Here is a 21,770-nt window from a genome sequence, read left to right as displayed (position 1 = left end):
AACACCGTAAAACACTTCAGATACTACTAGTTCACGCGAGCTATATATTTTCAATTGTCATTGGTTGCATTATATAGGAGAGTCTGGTTATATTACAACATAAATGTTGGTGGTGGTCCTTAGAGTGGATTATACTAATATAGATCCTTAGAGAAGGGAATGTATATAAGGGAATGTATATCTTAAAACAGGAAGTGAGATGTGTATGGTAGAAGGCCACGCCCCAAGTACCCCACCCAAGTCTTGTTTACAATTTCAGGACAAATAGCTGATGTTTTCATTAACCACTGCAATCCACTTCTGATGTAGTGTATTATTTATAGAACAGTATCACACTGGCTTTAGTTGATCTGTTGCCATACATAAAATACATTCGTCCTAATTTATCGCATGTATTTATTTCACATTTTTATTGTTTTATCTTTGTTGATTCTGTTCTATTCTCAGGGAATATTGAAGAATGCCAAATTGAAGTCGGATCTTTCTTCTTTATCTCAAGATAAAAATCTGCTTGCTGCGTTTAATAAATTAATAGTAGGGAAGAAGTTTACTGCGTTTAAAAATGCGGAAGATTGCGCGGTTTTGTTATGCGCAAAAAATGTCGAAATGTTAGGAAATTCTCCGTCGAAAATATCTGCTATTTGTCGCGTATTTTGCAACGCACACTGAGAAAACAGTGAGTCAGTGACGTTTATTTACATTCCAAGGCCAATGTCACTTCAATCCTAGTGTGCCTCAATCAATTTTTTAAAACAATTTCATCACAACGAAAAGCAATAATGGCTAGAAGGCGGGATCAGTCAGAAGTCAGTACAACTGTAAAGTATTTGTTGTTCTTTTTTAACGTTATATTTTGGGTGAGTTTGCGTTTTTATTTTTGTGTATTTATTCGACTATCAGTTCGGCATATCGTTTCGATAGATTCAGCAGTCAAAGATACATTCAAACATGAGATTTGCATCGAAATATTGTATGAACTTGTTCTATAATTCGCTATGTAATTTATATTTTATCATTTGTATATTTATATTTAGTATTTTCGTTAACCATTACAAATATTAACCACAAATTAGAACCATAAGGTGTTGAGAAGACGATAAATTGCCTTCATACGATCTCCAACGCAACAAAACAACTTTATGTATGTTGTTCTTTCTGAAATTCATATAGGATAAAGTTTTTGTAATGTCTTTGTAAATGTAAAGTGTATATATTATTGTATATATTAGTCTTGGTTTAGGCATCAAAATATATTTAATAAATAAATACAGTTCAGATATTATTTGGTAATATTTTGCTTTTTATGACTTGACATAATTTGATTTTTATGGCATGAGCTTCCTGTGCGATTGCGAGTGGCTGTATTTTTCCATTCATTTCGTTACCATTGAAGGCTGCTAGGTAGATTTAATAGATAACTAAATTAATGCTTAAGATTTAACAAGATAAATGAAAACTTTGACAGGCACTTCTGTCATATCCTGAATTTAATGTCATTTCACTGTGTTTAGTTAGCATTAGGGGTTTTCACCTGCGACATAAGCATTAGCATAAGAAAAGGCAAAACAATAAAACACAACCCAATTTTGTTATTTCCAATCCACATACCTCTGATGTAATGTGTTATTTGCTGCCCTCCATGAAATACATTGCAAGTCAATAGACTAAAAAATATCCATCAGAAGTGAATAGCATTTGACAAAATTGGATCATGTGAACAGACCATTATTATTGAAATACAGAGGGTATTACTGAAGTTTTAAAGAAATTGAATACTTTGAATGAACAAAGCTGCTTGTACATTTGTGTTAGATATAAATGCAGGGTACAAAATTTGTCTAAAGTTATATGTTCTTGTCCCCTGATTATAACCTGCGAGCATATTCTCTTAAGCCTTTAATTAATGGACTATAGTGAAATATCAAAGATTATATGTTCATTAAATAATATTTATTTTAGTTACTTGGTGGTGCCTGTCTTGCAATTGGCATCTATGCAAGGTTTGAAAATGCATCCTACTCTGATTTCTTTGGAAATGCATGGAGTGACCCAGCATTTTTCTTCATTATTGTTGGGGGAATTATGTTTATCTTGGGCTTTACTGGTTGTATTGGAGCATTGAGGGAAAACATATGTCTACTGAAGTTTGTAAGTATAGTTGTTTTTTTCACCTTTGCTTAAGTAAATATATAGTTGATTAAACAAATTCCCATATTGACCTTAGTACTTGTGATAATATTATTATTGTATTTCTTGTACTAACTTCTTATTAACCGAGCGCGAGGACTTTACCGAGAAATATCGGAGTACCAAGGTCTTTTTGTACAGACCAAGCTCAAAGTGCGAGGTTTGTACAAAAAGATTGAGCTCCAATATTCTTGGTAAAGATTGAGCAAGCAAGGTTAATAAAAAGTTTATTATATGGCATAAGGCATGTATTTGCACTTCAAACAAACAAGAAATGCATGAATTTGTATGTTGAATTATTTAGTTTACCTAAACTGTCTGGAGATGTCGTATTAATTTCAAAATCAATTGAGTTTTCTCTTGAGCATTTTTTTGTACTTTTTTCATTCAGAATTTCTCTATTTTTTATCTCGTAATGGATCGCCGGTAACGCCGGTCTATTACTGGAAAGAGTTGGTCCATTATGGGAAAGTAATGGACTGCTGAAAATTCTTCTCAGCCAATCACTTCACTGGAAGTGATGCTTGCCATATAATAAATATATATAATATAGATGAAACAAAAGCGCATATAGATCAAAATTGTACCTGATATTTACTTTTGAGACAACCAATCTCAGGATATTCAAATTGATGTTGGTTGATCGTACAATGATGTGTGGTCCAAAATATCAATATAACCAAATTTATGTTTTTAGTTCTCCATTGCACTTGGAGTCATATTTTGCCTCCAAATTTTACTTGGGATTCTTGTGTTTGTCTACAGAGATAAGGTACAGTATATTTCATTATCATGCCAAGGGCCATTTGTGAATTGTGATCACAAATTTGTCAGACAAGTTGTCGACGACAATTAAACTCCAACTTTTAACTGCCTCATTTCTGGTGTTTTTCTATTGTGTAAAAACTTGTTGTAGGCAGCTTTTAGATCTCCATGCTATTTTGTTAGCTATTTTGTCAACCTCTGTGTATTGGTTGGAGTCCCTCTATTAATTATTAGACTTATCAGTCTAATCAGACCCCAACATGATCACCAATTTAAATTATTGACATCTAAATCCCTAGTCTGTGGATGCCCTGATTTCTCTATTTACACCAGTAATATTAATAGAACTGTTTGTTAATTGCATATTGTTTGTGTTGTATAGTTTGATGAAATTGTCAAAGAAAAACTACAGGATACTATTGTGAGCTATCGAGATAATCCTGACTTGAGAAGTTTGATTGATAAAGTCCAAACTGATGTAAGAATATATAAAGCAAATATCTTCTTTTTATATTGTATTCTTCTTCTTAAGTTAATTATTATCCTGTTGTTTATACTGTACCTTTTACTTCCTAAAATCTCCTAAAACTTTATCAGAGTATATTTTTAGATCATTTTGCACCATGTACAGCATAAAAGCATTTAGAAAGTTTAGTGCAGGTCTACTATTTTATGTTCGTGACAATAAGGTGGTACACAATTTACAAAATTGTACAAAATTTGTGTCCAAAAGGAAATAATCTTTTTGTTCACAATTTCATTAATGTTGACAGCATGTTAATAAGAATTACCACTTCAAATTGCATTTTTCTTCAAAAGATCTGAAAATCAAAATGCAATTGATTTTTAGTTTGAATGCTGTGGTGTGAATGACTTCAACGACTGGGATGACAATATCTACTTCAATTGTTCACAAAAAACAACAGAAGCTTGTGGTGTTCCATCATCATGTTGTATAAAAGACAGAGAAAATAAACAGTGTGGATATGGTGTCCGAGAAAAGAATGAAAAGGTGTAGTCATATATGACAGTCTTATAAATTGATATGTCAACAAAATCCTGTCACAATGTAATTAGCTTCTTGTGCAAGGGCCAGGAGCCGGTTGTACTAAGGCTATCCACCGCCCGGCACCGGATAGTGGTTTTTTCAACCGTTCTAAAAATGCTCGAAAAGCGCGATGAAATTTCATCTTTGGAAGCAACAATTATAATGATGAAAGAGCGAAGGAATACTAAGATTTAATCAAAAGCAAACAACGGGCGATTTTAAAGCGATTGAAAAAATCACTATCCGGCTTTCATGCAACTGGCCTTGTTTAAAAGGTGGATAAAGTGATTGAAGTTATGAAGAATTTTTTAACATTTGAAATAATTTCTGTATATAACTTCCACTACTCACAATATCATCAAAACATTATAATTTAGTGAAAGTGGTAGGCTAAGTTTTGCATATAATCATAAATCATATTGATGTCACGATTTGCATATTCAAAATATTTTCCATACTTAGAAAAATATTTTCTATACTTAGAAAATAGTAGAAGTTGAAGACAAAATCTATGTTCGAGGTTGCGTGGAAGGTTTTGCTGAATGGGTGGAGACAAATATTATTATGATTGGAGCAATTGCACTTGGGATTGCTGTGGTTCAGGTATGTGGCAGACTATTTGAGACCTATTTATATTGGAAACGATGGTTCCATTTGCTGGAAAGTGTTGCGCGTTTAATAGTACTACTGTGTGTGGATTTATTTAGAATTTGTTGGGGCCATTTCTCTATATTGTTATGACATGAATTAAAAAAAAGGAAAGAGAAAAATAACATGCATGGAAGGCCATGATAAACTTGCCTTTGTGCGCCTATGCCAAAACAATGCCTATTTTGTGCATATGTCATCAGTACGTACCAGCAGCGTGGAGGACTATCTCACTGGCAGACCCACGTGTGTGTCTGACCAGTCAATTGCTGGTAATCAAGTTCAATGGTTTGGTTTATATAACTGCTAGGCTTGCGGATAGTGATATGAGTAGTTATAATTCGATGTTATAGTTAGAAATTCATTGTCAATAATCTTCAATCGATATTTTGATTTTTTTAGATTATGGGGATTTCATGTTCGCAAAGTTTAATTGGCGATATCAAGTCACAAAAGAGCAGATGGGATTCTTGAAAACGTTCTTAGGGACCTTAAGATGCACCAAATCTACGACGCGGACGTGACATGAAAACAGCCGGTAGTGTTAGGAACCCACTTTTAATCTTTTCACATACGGTTTCCATACGGCTCTGACGTTTACCAAAATTTTTATTCCTGTTGTGAAAATGTGGACATAAAGACAGTTTTACTTCACGCCCGCGTCGTAGATTTTGGTGCATCCTCAGGTCTGTATTGGTGAATTAACCACCACAGCTGACCATAAAGATTTAATAATTGGTGTGTGCATCCACTAATTTGAAATTGAATGATACTGTAATTTGAAAATATTTCTTAATCGAAACGGGACCATTATAGCTTCTGTACATCAGAGGCGTAGCCAGGATTTTTTAGGGAAGGCCAGCAAAAAACTAGGTTCTGTGGGGCTCGCCGCAGGTCTGCTTATCTTTTAGAATAAATATTCTAAGAGAGTTTCAATATTTTTTAGGGGGACCCTGCTAACCCCTGGTCCTTGCTGCGCCCCTGTTGTAAAATCGCCTTTTGGGAAAATTGACAAGTTAATTGAGTTTTTCTCTCTTTTTCAATGAAAGTTCCCAAGTTTCATCCCACATTATTTAATAAATTGATTTAGTTTTTTTGGAGCATTCTTGGCTTCAGCACAAATACGTATTCCTCCATGTCCACCGAGTTTTATCATGGTTTTTAGAATGATTTATATAATGTTCACCGTATTATACTTCGTATGAAAGAAAGAACTTGTGCATTGAAACCATCAGGCTGAGATCGCAGTGAAAACAATATTTAGCAGCCAATATACGAAAATCATTGAATAAACCTTTCTCGCCAGAAGTTCTCATGTATAACTAACAGCCAGCCTAAAGAAATCCTTTCTTTTTATACAAAGTTTTACTGTATATATTTATAAGATATATTGTAATAAAACGACATTCTTCAGTTACTGTTAGTGTTTGTGTGTTCTATAAATTGCATTTCCTTTTCGACCGCTATACGCTGGTTAGAGAGAACTGAGGACTGAGGAGGCCAATTTAATTCAAAAGACCCTGTTTGAAGCAGTATGGTTTGAACCCTCCCTGGATAAGATATTTTTTGATAACATCAATCATGGACTATCAAATGTCATTGGCAAGATCGATTAAATGAAAAAATGCAAACATCATTTATAAATAAACAACAGTAAACTGGCCAGGTTTCCAGGCCTTTTTAGATCTGGAATCAAGCTCGTCATTATCTCCTCGTCAGGGGGGTGAAAAGTAAATCTGTTCAACGCAAATATTCAACACAGCAACCAAATCGTTTACCTTGACAACACAGCTTATCAAAATATTGTAAAGTACTTCTAAATCAGAAAAAGATAAAAAATCGTTTAATCTTTGTATTAAACAACGAAGAGTCATAATAATGGCAAATGTAGTTGTTAGACAAGCGATTCCAGAGTTGAATTGCTTACGGCCAACAAGCAGAGGTTTGTCAGTGGAGAAAAGGGCAGCTGGTTCAAGAGAGAGGTCTCGGTCATTGGAACCACAGACAAGAATACCGAAGACAAGGTTTAAAACACCAACGGAGTCTGCTATTGGTAAGTGCACACCAGTATTAACATTTCCTAGCGTTTGCCTTTAATTGAGAATGGGGTATGTAGTATTTTTGTACATGATCGTATAATACGGCTATATTTTATATATGATCAAGTGATCAACTTGTATCTATTTTGATTGAGCAACAGCTTTATACAAATCTCGACCCGGTTTAGAATCTCCCAAACTGAGTGAAGTCGAAGTTGAAAAGATGATTGTTGAAGGTTCCAGGCAAAATCTACCGACATTAAAACAGGTACTGATGTCTGAAGACAATAAAATATATGAATACAATTTTTTTGTCCCTTGCCTTTAATATTCGATCTCGATCATGCATGATGATCATCATATAGTGCTGATTTCTTTCTTGATTTTTTAAACATTTTTTTCTGAAGTTTGACTTAAGAATGAATCCCGTATTCTCAACAATCCTACAAGTTCTTATCAAGCTTTTTACTCTCACTGATTCACAATATATGCCCATCACCACTTGGTGTGTTAATTAATGTCTCTTTTATATCTCGTCGACTATTGTATATTACCTTCGTATAAAACCCAATAACCCATCTTTTATTTTCCCTGTGCTTCCCTTGACTGAGTCTACTTATCACAGAGAGATTTTGTTATTATGTAATTGCTTCCATGTAACCAAAGGTATAATCAATTTTCAGGTTTTCAAGACACTGGATATATTTAACAATGGTACAGTGACTCAAGGAGAATTTTCCCAGGTTTTGTGCAGTTACTGCAACACAACAGTACCCCCTCATCATTTAGCCAAGTTTTTTCAAAAGGTACATTACTGCATTATGCATTAATTAATTATCAATTCCTTTTAATACATATATTAATACCAGATTGATCTCCTCAAAATTCCAATCAAATTGATCAGCTTAAATTTTTTATTCTGATTTAAACAGCTTGGAGTGAACAGAGATGGTACCGTGTCATATGCAAGGTTCATCACCAAGTATTTGGCCAATGCTGAAAGTACTAATGACAGGTTAATTATATCAATCCATCCTTCATCAACATAATCATCTATATATAGCATTAAGGAATCTCATATAATATATATCAATATGGCCAATATGGCATCAGCAATAATCAGGGCCATGGCTGTGGGAGGTGTATATTTTTATACTTATGCAGTTTATATACTGTACAAACAATTATAGTGTACAAAAGAAATCAGTTGGGCATAAGACAAATCTGAGAATATATATACATGCACCCTCCCAATTAAGTTTTCAGCTACAGCCTGGCAATGGCCATAATTTTGTTTGCCATCTATAATGAAGTACTGGCTGCTAAGAAAAAGTAGGTGCATCACATGTACATTAATTTTACTACATGCAACTAGGGGGGAGGTGGTGATTTTTGCTTTTATGGCCCGGAACAGGGGTTTATATTGGAAAAGGCTGAGTAAATAGACCCTTGATTCTCATTATGACATCAAATGCGGAAAGGTCATGCCCTGCAAGACAAAGTTTGATTACTGTACAGCTCATAAGTACAGCCAGGCAAATTAACTTTAGTAAGCCAATTAATATATGAAGAGATATATGAACAAAATGGAAAAAGCCATCTTTGAAATACCATGATTGCCTACTAATTTTTGTTGCACTCAACAGCCATGAAATTGCCTTGTGTACTTGTATAGCATCTCCTCAATCGCCAATTTCCATTTGATTTTTTCAGGAAAGCATTTTCACCAGGAAGTCCTTCCAAGGATGATTTTGAAACCAAACTTAAATTAAAGGTAAATTGAAAAACTTCACAGCATTTATAAGTGGCATAATTTGAACATACATAACTTTTTTACTCTTTCACATCTATCAAAAGAAGTAGTGTAAAATTGTAAATGTGCCTTAATTAATAAAACAACATATCTTTTTTCACACTACAGTAATAATGGTAACACTACAGGTGATCATTTCAACTTCCACATGTTGAATTCTTAGTCTTTATACAGTCCCGTTTCTACAAATTTTTGTAAGACATTAAAAAATAAGACATTAGAAAATAAACCTGCCGTCATCCATAAAAATCGGTAGCAAAAAAAATGAACACCCGGATTTGAAGCTGGCTATACTATAGCAAAGGGGCGCATCTGGGTTTATGTAAAATGTGTGCATTTAATGAGGATCTCGTTCTATTTTAGTTGCGAGGTCAGTACACCGCTATTGTTAAAGCGATGAAACTATTCGACTACTGTCAAGATGGCTTTATACAGAAGCAGGAACTCAGAAGAGTCCTGGAAAACTTTTGTTTCAGACTTACTGACATGCAGTTTGAAAGGTAGCTACATATGTTTGGTTATGTTCTATTGCTATATTACAGCCTTGTTCTCACAGCTCCCCGACAGTCGGCGTTCATTGTCGGTGGGCCCGGCTAAAATTGGTATCCGTGCCCAGTTTTATTAGTGTTTAGGCTATCAATACAATTAAAGGCTGAGCGCTGATGAAATGGGCATGGGTACCCAGTTTAGCCGTGCTGTGCCAATAAAATGAGTGTAGTGTAAACGGGGCTTAAATTGACCGTAGTGTAAACGGGCCTTTTTTCTCCTTGTCATTTAGAATGTGGGCCAAGTATGGCAAAGCGAGTAATGGCAGCATGTTGAACTATATGGAGTTTCTAGAGGAGCTAGGTGCTACCAAGTCCGCCTTACAAGAAGGTAATCTTGTCGCTGAGATTCGATGGTCGGGGGGGCATGGGGGTGTCAACGCGCCCCTCCCCTCCCCAAGTTAGTTCCAATATCAAGTAATATTCGGAAATATTAAGGTGGAGTTAGTCGTTCTTCGTGCCATTCATGGTCACTGGTAATCATTTGTGCGTGGTCACTCGTGTGCACTTGACCTGTCCTGATGGTGTGACGGATTATTGGAAACGGCTAATAACTGCATGCAGAACTGTCCCGTTCGCCATTATTAATGTGCATGATCATTCTAAGTGCGTGATCAAGATAATCTATCTCAGATACTTTAGCCTGAACACAGACCTAATCGTTTCACCCGCCTTAAAATTCGCGGGGAGCGCTCCCCTCTCCAAACGAATAAAGTGTCCGACAGAAACTGTGAGGTCAAACTTCTCATGCGCCTAATGCATTAAAAACGATAAATAATAAGCTAAAATGTCGCGTTTTCTTTTGCTTAAAATGCGTTCGGCGCATAAAAAGTACGACTTTTGATCAATTTATTCGTTTAATTTATTAGTTCAATTAATTTATTCGTTTAAACTCCACCAGAGTATCGGGCGAGACGGCATATCTCACATTGTACTGCATGATCGCAATAAACGAACAAACGTTGAATTGTTAAATTTGTGTATATCAGTAGGAAAGCCTTCACAGAATGGAGAGAAAAGATCCCGGCCTACCCATACTCTTCCAACATCGCCTATCTCGCCACCGCCAGAAAATTACATTGAACAAACTTTTAAAGAAAAGGTAATTATGATCAAATTTACAGTCGAGTCATAATCTATGTGAACCTTTTTTTGGTGAAAGAAAGTTAATTAGAACCATTTTGGTTCGACGCACCTGAGAATCCCAAACGGCAATTTGGTAATTTAGCCTGCCAAGGTTTTAACAAAATCTATTAATAGTGTTCAATATTCAATTATATGCCTGGTTTTTAGACATCCTGGTGCAGATCGTTTAATTATTGGTTTAACTCAGGGCCGTCGCCTGGGGGGGAGTTGCATATTGGTATCTTATCTTATGCCCGACTTATTTTTTTGTTAGCTATTGTTTCAACGGTTGTACGAACATGAATAATGAATATACACCCCACCACCTCCCTCCCCCAATTACGCTTGTGGCGACGGCCCTGATTTAACTCTTCTCCTTGGCAATTTGTACACAACTTTTGGAATATTTTTTATTAGTTCCTTGCTAACTATGAAACTATTTATCGAGCTGTAATGGTGCTGGACCATCGTGCTATTGGTTATGTTCCTCTGACTGAATTCAAGAAGGTCATTGTAAAACATACTGTACCAATGTCGGACACTCTTTTTCATTCCCTTCTACAAAGGTAAGGTTACGGTAATCAACTTCATCGGCATGAAAACTTTAATTTTCTATTCGTAGAGAACTAGGTTCTATCGAACCATTATAAATTTAACTGCATTTGAAGAAACTTGTTCATCTGCAGTTCTGAGTATTCTTGACTTTCAACTTATTGCACTTTCCAATGTTGGTTGTGGTGGAACCTCTACTGTACATATAGGATGTCTATACTGTACATATAGGAAGTCTACTGTACATATAAGAGTATAGGTTGAACAAATGTTTCGATATCTTTATTAGCTTATTAATGAAGATTAGTATTTATGATATCCGCTTTGTTGGCAATACAAGGACATTTGGTCCTGATCGTTGTCGACTGTATATCGGCACGATTTTCTAAATATAGTCGGGCGCGTGAACAAACGGCGAGTTTTTCGGTTTTGAAGTTTGAGGGCAGATGCATGTAATCGCGGCTAAACAATAAAAACTCGTTGTTTGGTTGTGAGCTGCACCAACATCAGTTTATCTGATATGACTATTAGCAGTTCAACTGTACAATTGGAATTCATTTTAAATTCCCAGAGGCTAAAATCTATTATGCTTTATAGAACAATATGAAATTTACAGTATAAGTGCTTTTTTTACGGAACCAGGCTCTGGTCGACTGAATGCCGTTGTCAAGAGTATTTTATTCATATTTCTTAGATGTGGAATCACAATCAGTCATCGCATACATTACGAACGTTTCATCGATTATTACGGCAAAGCCCAGTAAGTATGGACGTAAACTACAATTTATTCGGCAAATATAGCAACCCAGTCCCTATTCTTAGTGGCGCCACATGCTTCCTGCATGTTTAAGGAGTGTTATAATAATTGTTTCTACTTCTTATAGGACAAATATTTTATGGCAGCCGGAATCAACCACGACACAAGAGGATATATTCAACGCACTTCAGTCACACATCAACTCGAGTTTCACAAGCATCAAGGATGCCTTTTTGGAGTTTGATTATGTAAGTTCAATGCTACTGTCATCGCTGCCATTATGGATAATTTCCTTTTTTGCAATTCTAATATCATTCCAACATAGGAAAATTCTCTTTGTGTTGTGAATCCCCTAAAAATGCTGCACACCACCCTTTGATAAAAACATAAAGTAACCAAGAAGATAGCTCTATCAGCACAATCACGTCGGATCTAGACTAGTTAGCCTGCTTAATACAAAAAAGGCAAGGGGTATCTTCAGGTATAGGTGATAGAGATCAAATCAACCAGACAGCTGCATTTTGAAAAATAAGTGGAACATGGGCCAACTATCTTAAGCCGTGTTTACTAGATCCTGGACTGGATTTTAGTGTGTAAATTAACGCACTTTGGTGAGACCTTAGCAATTTAATCACACGGTGAGAATCGGAGCCTTCCATAATGCCGTTATCATTGCTAAAATCAAGTTCAAAACTTGGTCTAAGAATGGGCTCCGTCCATCGTCCCCTCGTGTGCCAAACGCATTAAAACATTAGATAAACAGTTGGGAGATTTCAATAGCTATTGTTACTGAGTATTGTTGAAATTGTTACGGCAAACGCATTTAGACAAAAGGTCGTATGCTCATTCCTCATTTGGAGATTTCGCTCCATAATGAAATTACGATTTGAATACAGAATTAAAGACAAATTTACATCCGGACAATTACGACTTCATTACGACCACGCATAATGCAGAGTTCATTGTAACACTAATGCTCAACACTCATAGCGTCACAACAATTTTACTTGGTATAGAACAAGGATGGTAAAATCAGTCGAAGTGAACTGCGAAGAATTGTGGAGAAGTTCTCGTTCCGTCTTTCTGAAGAGGATTATGCAAGATTTATGGCTCGTGTCGACCCAGAACACAAAGGATATATATCATATCACAGATTCCTTGAGATATTTGAAAACAAACATTCTAACAAGGTGAATATCTCTGCAATACGTGCATATGAGGTTGTAGGTATACCGATCACACAATGCCGGATTGCACATACCAGCGGGCAAAATTGTGTCCACGGGTTTTGAAAGGCTGTGAAGTGTAAATATTTTTACTGAATCCGGTACAGCGTAATCCTTAAATGTTTAATATATTGTTTTATATACATATTGATTTGTGTTTACGAAACTAAACATGTATTGATATCCCATCATGATTGTAAATGTGATCAGAAATTTTTTCGTTCTAGTATGGCCATCCACACTTAAAAGATCAAAATATTCCTAAACAAGTTTCTCCTCCTTCCATTAAAACTTGGTCTACGGTAAGATGCTATTGCTTCTTTGTGGGTTTTTGCTTCCAAATACAACTCTCTATTATACATGCATGAGTCATATATACAAAGAGACCTCAACTTACAGAGACCGGTTTTATGAACAAGTAATTGATTTCTAAGTTTGGTTAGTTGCAGAATTGACCAATCGTGTACGTATTTTGGAGTTGTCCCTCAATTTGAGTTGAAAGATTTAAGTATTTTTAGGTCGAAGAAATCCTCCGCAATAAGATTAAAGACAACTGGCAATCGGTTGCAAACGCCTTTATTGATGTTGACACAAATCGCGATGGTTGTTTATCACGTAACGAACTACGCAAGTTATTGGAAAGATATTGTCTGCCACTAACTGATGATCACTTTGAAATGTGAGTATGACGTCACCATGACGTTTTCGTGCCGTACGTGGAGCGCACTTTATGATATGACGTTTTCACAATAATGACGTAATGACGTGGTCAAGATTAAATGTTACTGTGATGTCATATATTTTTGCCTGGTTTCCAGGTTGTGGAGTTTGTCGGATGAAAATAAAGATGGAAAGATTTCTTTCAATGAATTTCTGAATAAACTGGTAAACTCATGACATTTTAAGGTCACGATCTGACATTAGTCTAACGTAAACTTTGTCCGCACTTTTTTACTTCAAGGGTGTTGACATCATCTCCTCAGATCTCCATGGTTACAGCAAGAAGATCACAGACGAAAGTGAAGCAAGAGAACAGTTTATGAAACAAGACCAACACGTCAGGTGAGTGTATGCATGTTGATTTGATTAGGTTGTCCTTTCAAAACCGTAAACCTTGATTTAATTGTTAACTATAAATTAATAATAAGTTGTAACATATTGAACCCTTTCAAAGTTCAAATTTTTTCCGTTATGAATCATGTTTTTTGTCTTAGTTATTCTTGTAAAGCCACATATCTAAGTTAATTAATGAATAATGAGTACCTATAAGTAACTGTCATGGCGTGCTCAGACTCAAGGTTTAATTGTCTTAGGAAATAACCTTTATCGGTTAGTTTATTTTTCTCCTTTGAAAGATGCATGCGAGGGAATAACTATGCTCTGATGTATAAGTGCTTTTAATATACTAACACTCGTGGGTTATTCACTCGTTGACATCTGCCAAAAGAAGAAAATCTCATCTGAAATCGCAGCAAAAATTGCATGTTTAAACAGGCCATAATTTGCAATTCTCTTGATGATCTACTGTTTCGCAGGCGAGATCGTGGTCCAGCACAGATAACAGCTCGACAAGCCATTGGCATACTGAGGGTAGGAAAAAGCCTTCTCTTTAACCATTATTTTTACTGATATCTATTTTGGGATGTTAATTTCCCCAATCCTAAGATTCAGTTGTTTCCATTCCAACCTAATCGTGGCGAAACGAGCTAGCGTATTTCTTCGTTTCCTTACTCGGTTGGAGCTGATGATTTTCAAAAGAGTGCCATGGTGGAATAATGATATTTTTCTATAAGGAACAAATTAACAGGACTCTTGCATGGCCTGTATATATACTTTGATATAGGTCCTAGCACAAGATTTACAATAGAATTGAATGTCATTTTATTTCCATTTAGAATTACGTGATGCAAAAGTCAACTGATTTGAGAAAAATGTTCGTAAAATTTGATTCGAACAATGATGGTGAAATATCGGACATGGAATTCCGTAAGGTGCGTCCAATACTTTATCAAATGTAATATACTTTCTCTAATTCAGAACAATTATATCCACCATCGAAACGTTGATTGTATCAACGTTTGTTGATTGTATCAACGATGATTGTATCAACTATTGTATCAAGTATCAACTACCTCAGTTGCTATAGTACTAATGGATCAGTAGAAGATCTCTCTAAATAAGAACTGCAATTAGAACTTGTATTGCTTCCATTACTAACATAGTTTAATAAGTTTTCTCCTGTATCATTATTACGTGAAGGATGAACAAGACCATCACAAAAACCTAGAGTATAAATTATTGCTGAAGTATTTGAAGTAGACATGCATGGGATATTTAGTTCAGTAAACCTGTACAGATTACCTCCAGCGAGATCAGTTTAAAACTCTAGTTCTAGTAAGAGTTATATACAGTATGTAGTTGCAGTTGATGTATTTGCTGTATAGCTTATATATTTCTCTTTCAAGGTTCTGGAATCCCTTGGGCTGGCAATATCAGATCGTGAATTTGAAGTTCTTTGCACACAGTAGGTTTAGCTTGAAGTTCAGTATTCGTATGATATAATAAAGAACGAGAAATATATTTGTCAATTATCTATTCTTTCATTTTTCTTTATAGTGTCGGGTTTTTGAATGGCACCTTATTGTACAATAAATTCATTAAACATTTCCAAGGAGCGAGATCTGAAAATAACCGTTCAGACACACGAAGGTACTTTGTTACTCCATTGATACGTTCATCTATTCCTCCACTGTAATTCACATGTTTTATCAATTTTCCTTCAAACTATACCTTGTCCCTCGAGAAGACTTGGTGTGGACCATGCTTCGCTTCAACATACTGAATGTTACATTCATTTCCATTGTGCCCCAAACTCGGTAGCTAAGACCCGAAAAATACTTCTATTAAGTGCATTCCAACTGTATATTCTATTTTTATAGTACCTTTATTTAATAAGTTATCTAGTTAACTTCCTCACAGTCTCCCGTTAAATTTGTTTTGTAGGTTCGAAGTAAAGGAAGTAAATATATCAGATGTTCTCTTTTCTGCTGAGGAAGCAGAGGCCAGAATTAAATCAAAATTACAGCAAAATTTCTCTGTAAGTCTCTCGAGAAAGATTTTATTCGAGGAACCACAAACAATATTTCTGCCTTATTGGGAGTGTGGTAATACAGTACGACACCCACAATTCGTTGCTGGATCTCCAATTTACTATGAACCGTTATGAACCGTTATGAAATTGCATGTCCATCCATGTAGGGCCTGCGTGAAGCGTTCTACAAATTTGACGACAACCACGATGGTCAGGTCACCAGAGGAGAATTTCGTCGTGTTTTGAAACTATTTATGATCACCATGACGGATTCAGAGTTCGACAGACTCCTGAATAAAATCCAGTTTGGCCCTGACGAGACTCTGAACTATCGCGACTTCTTGAAGAGATTTGAAAAAGCTGAGAAAGTCGAAAGTCATGGTTGGCTTATGGGGAAACGCGAGTAAGATTTACTGTTGATTGTTAATAGCTTGTTCTTGCTGGCTTTTTAGTATGTTTTGTTACTATTTCTGGTTGACGCGAAGTTGACCCGAGTATTGTCAACCTCTTGATGATAAGGAAACAGATGTAGAGATTAGTAGCTCATAGGTCTAGGAATCAAGTCAAGTTGGAACTGCACTCCTATTTTGCCTATTTTCTTATACCACCTTTTCTCTAACGTTAATTTAGGGCAAAATCGGCGAGTGACGTGGGCCATGTTACAGCAGAACAAGCAGATGAAATCATAAAGACGAAGGCAACACAGCAATGGGAAGATCTTTCCAGAGCATTTCGAAATTTTGACGAGGATGGAAACGGAATTGTGACTAAGGCAGAGTTAAAGAATATTTTATATCGCTATCAACTTTCCTTAACTCAACAGGAATTTGATAAACTGTGGAACAGGTAATCACACCTTCCTTTTTTACAACACCCCCGATCCTTTATGAATAACTTTCAATTCGACGTTGTTTAGATGTTTGAAGATGATTAACCACGATATGTTTGTTGATGTAGGTACGACACTGACCGCAATGGATACGTGGACTACAAAGAATTTATTGCAAAACTTGGAGTGGAGTTCGCATCTGGAGATACAGACGGCCACAGCAGAAGGATCATTGATGAGAGTTATGATACGATCATGCCTGAGTTTAAAAACAAGGTATAAATAAACTCAAACAAATCTACATTAGTTACGTTTATTTGTATTGGATAAGTCTATCATGAATTCAGAAACATTTCCTGCTCATCTTACGTTATCCATTCGATCAAATAGCTTATCTATAATTTTATCTGATAGCTTTGCTGTAGTAGTTGCAAATCGTTCTCTTCTGAAGAACATGCATCCATTGTTGATTTATTGCTATTGCAATCGGAAACTTACGTTTAATTATATTCCACTATTCGAAACTGTTCCCCTCAACAGCTAGTATGTAAGCCAAAGTGCCCATGATACTGCAGGATGAAACTGAAATTTTTGGGGAATTTCTTCCGTGTTGGCAGGGTGAAACTTGAAGATGTCTTCTTGCAACGACTGCGAGAAATAACTGACAACTGCATGTTTTAGGAATTTAGCAAATTGAGAAAACACTTATCGACTTCCCAGATACGATAAAACAAATAAAAAAATATTTAATTTTTAGTACAAAGAGAATGAACGAAGATCGAAAGAGGTTGTTGAAGATAACCAGGTAGCCCGTGAATCACACAGGCCGTTGACAACAGACGTCGATAAAAAACTGAAGGAAATCGTTTTATCAAGATTTTATAAGTTTGTCAAGGTACGTAAAGCTCTGCTCTAAATATTTCATCAGTGTTTTACTTTGCAAATAGAAATAGATAGAAGAAGTACATCTACCTCATACCCCAATGAACAATGGTCGAAATATAATTTCACAAAGGCGGCTTTTTTACCTTTCTTTTATTCGATCTTTTCGAGACTGAAAGCCAGTCAGTTGCCTTCATAAACGTATGAATAGAAATATACGTCAATATAGTCAGTATTAATAGCTCGGTTTTAGAACAAATGATTTCTGGAAGATTGTTTATACGAATTGATCAATCCCACGACCCGAGTTGACTCGATTCTTTTTGCAACTGCCTCGCGTACGAGAGTAGAGTAGAGTAAAGTAAAGTAAAGCTGAAATGAATAGTGGCAAACCTTCTATAAAGCATTTTGTTGTTGGCAAAATCCCCTTGCTTGTTACCTATGGCTCTTTTGAAGTACAAACAATCTTCTTCAAATGTCCTCTAGGCTCTGGTGGAGGCGGACACAAAGCATGATGGCAGCGTCACGCGAACAGTTCTTCACAAAATAATCAACGCAAATGGTTTACAACTGAGTAACCATCAAATGAATCAAGTGTGGAACACGTTTGGTTTGAATGAGAACGGGACAATACAATACAAAGATTTCTTGTCGATTTATACCACTACTAACAATTCGCCACAAAGAGGTTCCACCAAATCTTCAAACGTCAAAACGCCGCAAAAGGTGCGTGATATGATAAGTAATCAAGTAAAAGTCAGTTCTACATTGTGCATTGTTTGATGCAACTTGTTTCGCCACGGTTCTGGCGTTTGCAAGAAAGAAATGTTAAACCATGCAATGATTCAGGCAACTTGTTTCACCATGCACGGTTCTGGCTGTTGCAAGACATCTTAAACTGTGCAATGATTCATGCAAGTAACCGTATAACAGGGCCTTTAGTAAATGCTTTAAAATACCTGCTTTAAAGCGCTCCGTATATATAAACTGGGTTACTATCCATCTCTTATAATAGTTTCATACGAGAGTTCGCAGTGCTCCTCTGTCAAAACCTTCAACCCCGTACGGGGCATTTAGCTCTTCTGGAAAAAGAAACCTATCCGTTAGAAGATCGACACCGGCAGCTCGACCCAAGTCTGCAATCAAAATCCTCACTCCTCCTGGATATGCAAAAGAGATAGAGAAACGCATCAAAGATAAGGTTAGTGGTTACTTTGTCACATTCATTATTCATACCTGATTGTTAGAACAACAGGTCTAGTTCAGTGATCGTCATACTTCCATATATAATTATACAGGTCTGTGATAAATGGCGAGATTTGGAAACAAACTTCATGGAGTATGATGTTATGAATTCAGGAGTTGTCTCATTCCAAGCATTCAAAGGTATGAAAGATATTTCACTATTCTTGATTTCAGTAAGCCTATATTGCTTTCTTGGAATTCGAAAAATAATATCCTTTTTGAAACGCTGTTATCATATAATTGCCAGTATATATTCGAAAGCTTCTTTCTAGTTGGTTAATTTATAACGGTGTTGCCTATTCGTTAATTTATTTGCCATGGAACAATGATCTTCTAGCATACTTTGAGGCACCCAATTCATTTATCTAAGTTAGTATCGGCATATTGAGTACAGAAACGCGATAATCTGGCAACATGGGACTTTCCAACAATCCCACTATGGCATACAGAAAGGAAAGCATTTTTGAACCAACTTGGCTATCCCATCATCTTAATCTTTTGATATATAATCACATTTTCCAGTTAATCACTCTGACATGAACAATGCCATTGTTTTAGACGTATTGTTTGATTGCAACGTACCCCTTACCCCGGACGAAATTCGTGTTCTTGGAAGAAAATACGAAGTTGGTAATACAGGAAGGTAAAATCATATATTCCCGCGCGAGTCGATGACTTTTCTTGCAAGGAACCGAAAAACAATTTATACCATTATTTTTGTTCTGTTCAGTCTTGGACAAACTGTTTCTACATTTAGCTTTCCATCAGTCTTTCTATTAAAGTGTTTATATTGCTGTAAATAAGTCAAATTTACCTGTCGTCAAAGTTGATTGTTCCGTTTCTGAAATATATACCTGTGACCAATTCCTCCCCCCGGCATGTATTTGTAGCTCACCTTCGTCGATCGCATTAACGTATCCTGTCTTATACCTTAGCATTTCTTACATGGGATTTTTACGAAGTTTCTTGGAAGATCAAGTTCGTGAACCTATCGATAAGACTCTTTCGCGTTCAAAACTGCAACCAACTAGGATCCTGGTGAGATTCGTTTAACTAATAATTACTTTGTTGATTCATAAGTGACATGCTATGATTGTATAAATCTACGTCTCCTAAATTAACTTCTACTATTTTACACCTCAGTATAGTCCTGGTAAAACAAATGATCAACTATTGGCTCTCATTGCAAGATTACGTCATCAAATACGTCATGACTGGAAAAGCCTGCGCAGATCATTCAAGGTACATTATGATAACACCGCGGAAAAACGTCTGCGCACGCGTCAACTCTGCCTGTAAGTGAGATTAAAAATAATTAAAAAGCGGTTCCGAACGTTTCCGAAGGCTAAAAATGGCGGTAAAAAGGAGTGATCTCATTCGTGTCTTCAAATCCATATTTCGAGGGCATAAATAAACACTGCATTATAGAAACTAAGAGAAAAAACGTCCAGAAAGTCCTAGAAGTGGCATCCTACAAAAACACCTGTAAAAGGTGACTGTTGACAAATTTTTCGTCTCAAACATTTTGTTTATCAAATAAGCAACGACAGTTTCCGAACTTTTAATTGAGACACGTTTTATTAAAAAAAAATATGTCGCCAGATACGAGACGTTTGCGTGTTCTCAATGATTGAAAATTAAGATGTATTTTACAATTTAAATATATTAAAAAGCTTAACTTTCCGCGGGTTTTCTTAACTTTTAGGTTCAAACTTTTGTTTTCGAAAAATATTCTGAAGCCACTCCGTAAAAAAAGGAAAATTTACCGTGAATTCCAGTTCGTTCGATACTCTAAATGCTAGAAGGCTTTTAATTTATGTTCTGTCTGGCCGTCTTGTATATTTTTGCCTTTTCTTAACTTATATTTTATCAAATAATGGGCATGTTTTGTTCAAAAAGTTGATATTTAGATTTACCATAATATTTTGATATTTCGGCGCGTGCGCAGACATTTTTCCGCGGTGTTCATTATGATATGACTAAAATTAGTGTTACCACGATCACTACTATACAGCATCTCTATCACAATATCACCATCACTACTATACTATAAGGGCCGTCGCTAGAAGGCTGAGTAGAAGCTTATTTGGGAGGGGGGTGTATATAATTCATGCTCAAAAAGCGTAGAAACATTCGCTATCAAAAGAAATCAGTCGGGCAAAAAACGAATTTTTTAATATACCACCGCCCTCCTTAATTCATTAACATTATCATTACCTACATACATTATCACGATCAATACTGCATTATCACCATCACTACTACATTATCACCATCACTACTATAGCATCATCATCATTACATCATCACCATTACAAAATTACTAAGTGAACCATGACAATTGCTACCAAGTCATCGTTATTACCACTAAATAACATAACCATCACTACCACAAACAACATCATCATCGTCCTTACTGCATCACATCATTATCTCTATCTGCGTCCTGTGAAGGGAACCCTTACTATTGGTTTTTTCCAATACGTATTCATCTTTTTCAGGCATTAGACCAACAAGCCAATGGAACGTGTAGTACACTGGCGTTCAGACATATCTTGAGAAAATACAATATTGAGCTAACAGAAGAGGAGTTCTACCACCTGACAACATATTATGACAAGAATGTCAACGGTAGGATACCTTACAATGAATTCATCGGAGCACATCTTGATTAATAGGTTCCGCGCATACGGCATATCTTCATTTATTTGTGTACATATCCATCGCAAAGCGTAGTGTCTAGCTAGTCCTTTGGACAATTTTGACATTCACAACATATCTAACTTAGCCAAATGCACCCTATTTCGGGGCCCTCACACAATTTGTTGATGGTGGCACCATTAGGTCCGTGGATACATTGCTACAACTCTGTTGCATGCATTCGTATTTGTACGTTCATTGTATGCATAACAATTGTAGTAAAACAATCATTAAGAGCAGGCACAACCTGAGTTAAAGCACTGTATATACAAAATATATATCTTTATTTTTAACTACACATACATCAAAATATAACCA

The 21,770-nt window shown here is 36.0% G+C and overlaps 2 protein-coding genes across 4 annotated transcripts; both read left to right on the top strand.

Moving 5' to 3' along the window:
- Positions 1-676: 676 nt before the first annotated feature.
- Positions 677-6,066, top strand: LOC114530994 (tetraspanin-5-like). Its single transcript, XM_028552621.1, has 7 exons — positions 677-857; positions 1,960-2,148; positions 2,885-2,959; positions 3,335-3,430; positions 3,803-3,964; positions 4,484-4,603; positions 5,051-6,066. The coding sequence occupies exons 1-7, from the start codon at positions 780-782 to the stop codon at positions 5,120-5,122; spliced, it is 792 nt and encodes a 263-aa protein (XP_028408422.1). The 5' UTR covers positions 677-779; the 3' UTR covers positions 5,123-6,066.
- A 402-nt stretch (positions 6,067-6,468) lies between these two features.
- LOC114531024 (EF-hand calcium-binding domain-containing protein 6-like) lies at positions 6,469-21,766 on the top strand. 3 transcript variants are annotated; one of them, XM_028552656.1, is made up of 32 exons: positions 6,469-6,701; positions 6,876-6,955; positions 7,371-7,493; positions 7,620-7,702; positions 8,401-8,461; positions 8,864-9,000; positions 9,279-9,376; positions 10,038-10,147; positions 10,588-10,736; positions 11,417-11,482; positions 11,607-11,727; positions 12,496-12,669; positions 12,933-13,007; positions 13,224-13,384; positions 13,524-13,590; positions 13,667-13,767; positions 14,241-14,295; positions 14,601-14,696; positions 15,171-15,229; positions 15,322-15,414; positions 15,709-15,802; positions 15,964-16,199; positions 16,427-16,642; positions 16,754-16,901; positions 17,383-17,520; positions 17,994-18,233; positions 18,523-18,708; positions 18,806-18,893; positions 19,311-19,395; positions 19,688-19,790; positions 19,896-19,994; positions 21,254-21,766. In XM_028552656.1, exons 1-32 carry the CDS (start codon positions 6,527-6,529, stop codon positions 21,425-21,427), a joined length of 3,891 nt encoding a protein of 1,296 aa, XP_028408457.1. In that variant the 5' UTR covers positions 6,469-6,526; the 3' UTR covers positions 21,428-21,766. The 3 variants fall into 3 exon arrangements, with proteins under 3 accessions (XP_028408457.1, XP_028408456.1, XP_028408458.1); XM_028552655.1 differs by having other exon boundaries at positions 10,035-10,147; XM_028552657.1 differs by lacking the exons at positions 6,469-6,701; positions 6,876-6,955; positions 7,371-7,493; positions 7,620-7,702 and adding an exon at positions 7,712-8,019 and having other exon boundaries at positions 10,035-10,147; positions 21,254-21,764.
- Positions 21,767-21,770: the final 4 nt, after the last annotated feature.

Source organism: Dendronephthya gigantea, unplaced genomic scaffold (genome assembly GCF_004324835.1).
Source record: "Dendronephthya gigantea isolate DGI-Jeju-01 unplaced genomic scaffold, DenGig_1.0 000067F, whole genome shotgun sequence".
NCBI classification, from domain to species: Eukaryota; Metazoa; Cnidaria; class Anthozoa; order Malacalcyonacea; family Nephtheidae; genus Dendronephthya; species Dendronephthya gigantea.
This window is presented reverse-complemented; position numbering and strand designations above follow the sequence as displayed.

Excerpts from the sequence above, each read along its gene's own strand:
- LOC114530994 (XM_028552621.1), top strand. The coding sequence starts at position 780 with ATGGCTAGAAGGCGGGATCAGTCAGAAGTCAGTACAACTGTAAAGTAT. Across the intron at positions 2,149-2,884 it reads ACATATGTCTACTGAAGTTT|TTCTCCATTGCACTTGGAGT; the intron begins GTAAGTATAGTT and ends TTATGTTTTTAG. Across the intron at positions 3,965-4,483 it reads TCCGAGAAAAGAATGAAAAG|AAAATAGTAGAAGTTGAAGA; the intron begins GTGTAGTCATAT and ends TTCTATACTTAG.
- LOC114531024 (XM_028552655.1), top strand. The coding sequence starts at position 6,527 with ATGGCAAATGTAGTTGTTAGACAAGCGATTCCAGAGTTGAATTGCTTA. Across the intron at positions 16,643-16,753 it reads TTTGATAAACTGTGGAACAG|GTACGACACTGACCGCAATG; the intron begins GTAATCACACCT and ends TTGTTGATGTAG. Across the intron at positions 19,995-21,253 it reads GCCTGCGCAGATCATTCAAG|GCATTAGACCAACAAGCCAA; the intron begins GTACATTATGAT and ends CATCTTTTTCAG.